The sequence below is a fragment of the Augochlora pura genome, chromosome 10 (assembly GCF_028453695.1).
Source record: "Augochlora pura isolate Apur16 chromosome 10, APUR_v2.2.1, whole genome shotgun sequence".
NCBI lineage: Eukaryota > Metazoa > Arthropoda > Insecta > Hymenoptera > Halictidae > Augochlora > Augochlora pura.
The window spans coordinates 6,456,662-6,464,930 of record NC_135781.1 but is presented as its reverse complement, the minus strand read 5'-3'; the positions used below and the strand labels follow the sequence as shown (position 1 = coordinate 6,464,930).

Here is an 8,269-nt window from a genome sequence, read left to right as displayed (position 1 = left end):
ACAACTATACTAATTGGTACTGTACGGATCCTGAACGAAGTAGCTTCTTGGTTTCGCCACAAGAAGCGCTACTATTGCTCAAAACAAATTGATTTTGACTGGATTTTAGATGGAATTACTTTTCTTAAAATTACCTATCCTGTATATCCGCAATAATAAATCAACTTCTTGCGCGACGTAGGCGTAGAAAATTTCTATGAACATTTCTGTACACTCAGTGTATCTTCTAACCCTAATTCCATCCTGAATTGGTAAATTTCATGCTAGTCTTTATACTTATATTTGGATCTATAGAATGATTTGACGGAATAAAACAGCAAACATTTGGCAGCGGTATATAAAAAAAGTATTTCTATGCTTTAAAAAACTCTTATTCCACATTTTTCGCTAAGACATCCGTTGAGTTTTACGAGTTACCGTTAAAAAAAATATTAATTTGAACGATATTCGATAAAACAAAACATTGAAGACACGGCATTGTAGTATACGATACGTATAAATATTATTTGTATGAAAGGACAGGTTTATTTAATCGCTCAAACGATTACCATTGATCCTTCGATTGTCGTATGTACTACATGTAAATTGCGCTAATAATTAAAGAATTATTTAGACTTAGTTTGATCAATATACGAATTTTTGTCGAAATACAGATATATTAATGAGAAGTGTTCTGTGCATTTTTCTCAATCTCAATGATATGACTCAAACGTGTGGTACGTTACCATAAGTAACATGTATTAACGTGTAAATGTACATACTTTGTTACCAAATCACATACATATGTAAAATTATAAATTATGTTCTGAAACTACTCGATTCACACTCTTTGTCTTTGATTGTATTACTAATTCAGGACACCTTGATACCCCAGCAATGAAAAAATATCGTGGATATTTTTCCTTTTATCTTATAAAAACGATAAGTGGAGCAAAGTTCCAATAATTGTATCAATTTCATTGGTAAAGAAATTACAATGCAGCTATTATAAAAATAAAACTGTATACATACGTCGTTGCATACGTATACATTCTTTAAATACATAAAATATATTTCTATGTACTTTTAGTGCGTATATGTGTCTACATCTAACTATGGCATGCGATGTTGTGTTTCAGTAGCCGTTAAAAAATCTGCGTAATTTTCGTCGTCCTTAAAATTTATGGCCAGGATTTTCGTTACCGTTAGTTAATAACCAGTATCAGGAAACACACAGTCAATAGATAGATATAAATTACACATTGCAGGAAAATGCTTTGAAACGTTACTAAACAACAAGGGAGTACAAGAAACATTAAAAATATTATTTTACCCAAATGGTTTCCAAGTATAAAAAATTCTATAAACGATTTTCAATAAAACTTATAAAGAGCCAAATCTGTGCTATCATATTATCTATCATCATCATCATCATCATCTCAAAAATAGATGTATAGCAATTTTCATACGTCTATAAATATGATATTCCACTGTTCGTTCATGATATGCGATAACAAACAACTCATCCCCTCGAAAAACAATAAATTCAGGCACATTGAAAATATATTACATATTATTTGTTCAATACTTAAACTTAGGGTATCTAGAAAATTTCAGCGACACAATACATGCTTAATTCGTTGCATGGTCGACAATAAAAATGCCTCTTTCTCGTATAGAGTCGTATCATAAAACCTATATAAAACAGTGATCGTATCTAAATTTAATAATACTTACGCCTCTAATTAAAAATTCTTCAACAAATTCTGATGGAACAACTCCCGCGAAAAGCGTTTTCACTTGTCTCTCCGTCGTGTTCCCTTAATTATAAACGTTACATTTTTGGTCCATTGAATATTGCTATCTCTTCGGTTTCCAACTAGTCGTATATCAGCAACGACGAAGATCCGAAAGCATCTTCGATTTCATAACAAACATAAAGATTTAAAAAAGCGTCTGAAGATAGTCGCTAAGTACTGCGTAAGCGTCGCAGTCTTCTCAAGGTCGCCGAAAGTACCAGTCAAATAGTAACAGTACTAGGCACTATGTAAAATACTTTACGACCTACTCCCCTCCTACTTTGTAGCATTCAAACAATTAACAAAGACGAAAGCACGCGTTAAGCAAGCTCGTCCGTACACTGTTTCCTCTCCTCCTCGACCCGCTGACGAGTACGATTAAATGCTTCAGTTTTCAAGAAATCCACTGTTTTGTACACTGTTGTGTTTGGTGGAGATTGTGTCGGCGGTAGACTCGAAGACGTGAAGTTTTCCGTCGCCTCCAGATCAAGGTCCAAATATTGTAAAACGACGAGGCGTCGATTCGAGGCAGGAATGAACGTATTCTGATCCTGATAGTAATATATCTGGAAGATTAAAATTAACTTGTACCGATGAAACCATTTCAATATATGTATAGAGGATATTGTCGTACACCACGCACCTCCTCCTTATCATCGAAAGCATTATTATCTTCGTCCGATGTTGACTGATGTCGATTCGAGTGTACGTGACTCGGGGGCGTTGGACTAGGTGCTGCTCGAATTCTTCCTCTTCCAGGCGGAGAAGCCAGCTGCAAAGGCCCTGAAATACGTTTCAATTTCGTGTAAATATCGTGAAACACCGAATTATAGATTTCCTGAAAAAGTGATAATCAAACTGTGCATACCTTCTACGGGGGACCTATTTAAAGGTGGTTTGAGCTTTCTGTTAATACTCGGCGGTTCAGCGGGCGAATGTTCGGCGGAACTTGTTTCCAGAGCCGGTACAGTTGGTCCTGGAGAAGGCTCGTTGCTAATAATTGACGTAGAGTCGCTAGTTTTCCTACCCGGTTTCAGTTCTCGGTAGACAATCGGTGGCGGCGGGGCTGCGGCAGATGTCGCAGAATTATCACGAACAAGAGGACTCGGTAAATTTGAGTAGGTAGCTGTTGCAGAGCTCTCCGAGCGGGGAGACGATGGTTCCTCTTCCTGAAAGTCGTAACGAAACACGCGGGTCTCTTCGATGCTGCTTGGTGCGGCGTTCGAATAAAAATGTTTCGACGACTGATCGATCGCAGCTGGGTCAGGTGCTTGTCCAGGTTGGTGAGATCGGGGGAAATCGTAGGATTCGTCAGTGACTATTGCGGTTGCAGGAGTCGATGGAGCGGGAGTAGCCGGTGTTGTGGGCTTCGAACTTTCCGTAGCACCGTCCAGATTTAAATAGTTATGACCAGGATTTTCAGGTAACATGTGCGGAGGTTTCGGTGGTCTGGGAGGTGCTGGTAACGTCTCTACATCAGGAGGCACAGCAGAGTCGACGATTCTCAGCTTGCCAAACCGCTTTCGGACACTCCAGGATCCAATTTCGGCGTCGCTCGAACCTTGTAGTTGCTTCGACTCACCTGAAACGAAGGACTTAATTAAGTGTACTGTTTTGGAAGAAGCGACAGATTGCTTTGTCGAATAATTACCCGAAGAAGGAAATGTTTCCCAATTAACGCTAGGCACCGGAGCAGTCCATTCATCGTCGGTGAACACACTTTCCGCGTCAGTCGTCGTAGGAGATCTAGGAGGGGAAGGGGCCAGGCGTCTTGGAGCATCGTAATGTTCTGGCCCTTGACCGAGGGCCGAACTGAGAGAACTAGTGTCATTTAGGCGACGCCCAGAAATGCACTCGCTGATGGGAATGTAAGGACCAGAGATGGTACTAGTAGGAGAAATAGGTGGGGATTCTTGAGTTTCGAATTGGAACACTGAAATCAACATTGCAATTTCAAATTCAAATGTAATCGAAAATAGCACTTTAGTAATTTATAATGGTAATAATATATACTTTGACATTGCTGCTCTTCATCCTGCGTGTATGCTTTCAAACCACATACTTGACACACCGCATCTACCCACTTGTTCATATCAGCTTCGCTTTCTGCCACTAAGTAATACGTTCTTTTTGGTGTCTTAACATTGAACATGTATTGGTACTTTTGTTTTCTATTCTCAAACCTCAGTCCTGCATCCACCTATGCATGGATACAAATAAATATTAAGAAATAGAATAGGCAGAATACAAGTACCTTTATAAATACTTACCTGTTCACATTGATCAAGGTCAATACGACCTTTCAGTTTTCTGCACCTCTTGTCCGTAAAGTATTCCAGAAAATATTGACCTGGCAACTCTCCACTATGTCGTAGGGCAAACCACCTTTTCCTCCATCGCTAAAAGTAGGTAAATATTGAGATCAAGAATTCTTGTAGCTATGGCATGACACCATAGTGACATTATAAGGGACCATTGATATGTTAGAATCAGTGTATTTTTAGCAGAGTTAAAGAAAAAATAAAGGTCTTATTCTTCGAATAAGGAAGAAAACATTATAGTTTGAATAGTCAACGAAGATACGCAAGCTTCGAGGTTAGAATTCGTAGAATTCTGCTCGAGACGTATCTTGAACACGGTAGTTTTGACAACCATTCTCGAACGTAAACAATGGAAATTTTTCGAACGGACGGAATTCTCAGTTTGCCATGGTTCCATGGGATACTGACCGCTCGCCAAAGTTTCGTAGGTGGTGATTTAATGAGCCACCCTTCGTGCACTATCTCCTGACTGGTTTTGAGCTCCTCCATTCCTGTCCGCGGTCGGCCACGAACCTTTTAATAATCGTGCATTGTTACGGAGTGCGTGGAACCACCGACAACAAGGATGGCACGCTGCTGCTCGTTCATTTATCTATTTTTGGACGGCGCAGCAGCGATCCCACAGATACACCGACCATCCACAGAGATCTCACCACACAAAGACGATGCGTAAGCACCAACACAATGACGGTCAGCTCCCATCACTGACTCGGCATCATCACGACGAGAGAACACCCTCCGATCCCAAGAGCCAGCGAGGAATTAGAGAGGAACACTGAAGCGAGATACAGTGACACGAAAGAGAGAAGGCCCGACTACTGTGCCACCATTACCACCACCATCACCAATCACCATCTTGACCACGCGTGCCAAGCCATGTCAAGCATCGTGGTGGATGACTGGATGACACACACTTCTCTCTCGGGCTATGCCCGAACGTTGTTCGTACGAAGATGAGCACATAACCGCGAACCATTATTTTCCTATCGAGCACTGAATCATTATCCAGCGCTACGTTGCCACGCTTCTTGCTAAAATCTGTCTAAATTCTCATACGATTGGCCTGTTGTATCTAAATACAATATTTACGTATCGTACAACACTCTGACATCCAAGACGCTTTCCACAGTGGCTCCAAAAATGTCTCATAAGCACAGCATTTATAATACTTTCACCTTGCATTGTTTGAAGACTATTTTTCTTATGAAATATGATTAGATACAAGTGGGTCTATATTAATAATATTATATACATTTACCATCTTCAAACATTTGTGGACGATTGCAGTCACCACAGAGATGTGTAGTATGTGATCTTGTCACTAGGGACTGACATGAATGTCAGGGTCAATGTAGTTTCCGTACACTAAAGAGATTCTCAAAGAATGTACATGTAAATATACTACCAAGATACATTATACAAACCTGTTATATATATATATTTTTTTTTTTTTCGAAAATAGAATTCGTAAATGAAGTATTAATGCAAGACCAAAATACGAATATAAATGGGGTAGATGACGATTTACACGAAAGTATGGAGCGACATAACGAACGAACATGAATTTACCAAGAGCTTACATTGTCTAAAGTACCTATATTCTATGAAAAATTTTTTAGAGCCACTGTACTTCATAGCATTCTTTCTATGAACTTCAGAGAAGCTCCCTCTACTTGCCATTGTTATAATTTGCTTTTCCTTTCTCCGTATTCCTTGTGTATTTCATATTCCCTGTTTACCAGTTAGTGATTTACCGAGATTAGGTATTACAGCAGCAAAAATGACGAGTCCCGTTCATTTATCGTGCGTGACGTAATAATGTCGTTATTGTTATTATTATTGAATGCGAAGCAGCTGGTCATTCCTGTCTGCTTGTATTAGCTTGCATCTTCCAACGATTCTGTGGACATACATCGTTCCTAAGCAACTTAATAAAGATTCTTCCTTTTGTCTCCTGTTCCGATACTTGCACCGATAGAAATTTTACAATAATTAATCGAAGAAGGGATTTTCACTTGATTGTAATTGTACTGAGAAAACTTGCAAAGTCAGTCGGTTAACAGGTTAAAAGCGATCCAAATGACGCGACGCTGTACAGTGCAACTGCGCGTAGCAGTTGAAAGTATGCACATACGTTCCGATTCCGATTCGACGCGAACAAAGAAATTCTTGAACAGGGTGGAAACATAGATATAACTATAAAACGAAAGAATTTAGAAAATTCAACACGTTATCATTGAGTTTCCTTTTCTGTAAACATGTAACTGTATTGCATCAGCCGTTTAATTGTGATCGTACTGATTTGTCAAAGCTTCAACAGCGAGAAGTGCCTGATGGTTTATAAAGATCTCTACTCTCCGATGAAATTGCGAACGATTACGTTCCTGCGAATCGCCTGTTACAGTATGCAGGTTACAGAATCGCTTGGTATTCTAGATACATATTTCGATCAGCCAGTGCACTCTGACGGAGAGAGCTGACTGCGAGCGTTGCGCTGCACTGTTTCACGATACATACACGAAAAATTAGTAATATGTACAACCAGTTCACTTGAATGCGTCAGTATCCCCTTTTGCGAGCTAATGACTAATAACACCTCCGACAACAATTTCACATAATTAGAAATGTCAAATTCTCGTCTCTAAGAATTTCTCGTGCTCTAATTAGGTCACAGCAGATTTAATACCTATTAAATTTGATTACAATTTTGTAAATGATTGGTGATTCCACCTGGAAAGGGTAGAATTGAAAAGTCAAGTGGGTTCATCGAATGGACATCGACAAGTAAGCGTTACGTTCAAATGAATATAGGGGCACATTTGCACTGTAAATAAATGATGAATGCGGTTACCAAGACAAAACGCGCGTTTTCCGTATCAGTCGAACTTATTTCTGTCGACGATTACTGACAAACCGCACCGTCTCGTTTCGTTATGTGTCGCAACAATTATCTGTTCAGCGTTCAGCCGGGTGCGATGTCGTTGCTCCGCCAAAGATCAGCAATTAACGTTCAAACTCGAAACCGTGAACAATCGCCCGACACCCGACGGCTAAACGAAGGACAGACAAAGCCCGGAATATGCCCTGGTTAATTTGCAATTCAATGCTTAACGCGGTAGACGCCGATCGATATTTAAACCTAGCCTTCACTCGCGATTAGCGATGTTCTTTTGTGGCACGGCCTTCTCAACTGGAAAAACCAACTTGCACGATGTTGCGAAAAGCGCGATAAAGCGCTATAGATTTTTTCACGCGTTCGTAAATCACTTGCAATTATTGTACTGGCCATACAATTCTTAGCAATTATCTTCCATTGGATTTATTCCAATTTGCCAATCTGAATTTCGTTCTTTTCGGGTTACTGTAATTCCTACCAAAAAATCATGATTCTCAAACTGCAGTTGGCAACCATCCTCATACCGCTTTAGAACAAAGAATAAGTCTCCGAGTGAATGAACGATTAAACGAACAGAGGAGACAGCCTCCGAACAAATGCAGCTCGTAGTCGAATAATCCATAAATCGTTTATTAAATATTTTTCGCTTGTTTTCTATACAATTCCGTTATCAGGGCAATATGTCAGTGTCGCAAACCAGTCGGTAAGGACGCGTGTCGGAGGGGTTTTTCGGTACAAACTTGCGGCGAACATCGAGGGGAACATCCTGCGGACAACAGGGCGCGAACCAACATTTTTGTTTTACAGAAATAATTCGTCGCGGGCTCAACAATGGAATGTGTCTCGCTGTCTCGGTGGTCCCGCGTCGGTATTGTACAAAAGGAGCCGCGGGGATATCTTTACAAGACGATCACAACTTTTGTCGGAATATTTAATATCAAAAACCGAAAGTTTGATATACAGAGAGCGGTCCCGAGAGGCAAAGGCCGAGGTTGCGGCCACGGAACAGGCTGATTCCTCGATCGAAAATAAGCGGTAAGACCGTCGTGGGAAATGATCGCTCTGCTTTATTTTCAGACGGGGAGTCATGAGATCGTCGCTGGCCGCGGCGCGGATCGCGGAATACTCGTTAGCATCATCTTTGGACGAAATATTGCACCGCATCGCGTGCCCGAAACGTTCGAGGTAGCCGGTTTCGAGGCAGCGAGCGCACCACCCTCTCATCACTTTTATAAAAGGAATCTGTTCTCTTTTTCAGAGCTCGCTATTTGCTA

The 8,269-nt window shown here is 40.5% G+C and overlaps 1 protein-coding gene across 2 annotated transcripts; it reads right to left on the bottom strand.

The window, feature by feature from the left end:
* Positions 1-1,435: 1,435 nt before the first annotated feature.
* On the bottom strand, positions 1,436-6,216 carry LOC144476153 (uncharacterized). Of its 2 annotated transcripts, none has more exons than XM_078192784.1 (8): positions 4,753-6,216; positions 4,508-4,612; positions 4,049-4,177; positions 3,792-3,978; positions 3,430-3,711; positions 2,647-3,360; positions 2,422-2,561; positions 1,436-2,344 (listed from the first exon to the last, which is right to left on the bottom strand). In XM_078192784.1, exons 2-8 carry the CDS (start codon positions 4,586-4,588, stop codon positions 2,099-2,101), a joined length of 1,779 nt encoding a protein of 592 aa, XP_078048910.1. In that variant the 5' UTR covers positions 4,589-4,612; positions 4,753-6,216; the 3' UTR covers positions 1,436-2,098. The 2 variants fall into 2 exon arrangements, with proteins under 2 accessions (XP_078048910.1, XP_078048909.1); XM_078192783.1 differs by having other exon boundaries at positions 4,508-5,171; positions 5,777-6,216.
* Positions 6,217-8,269: the final 2,053 nt, after the last annotated feature.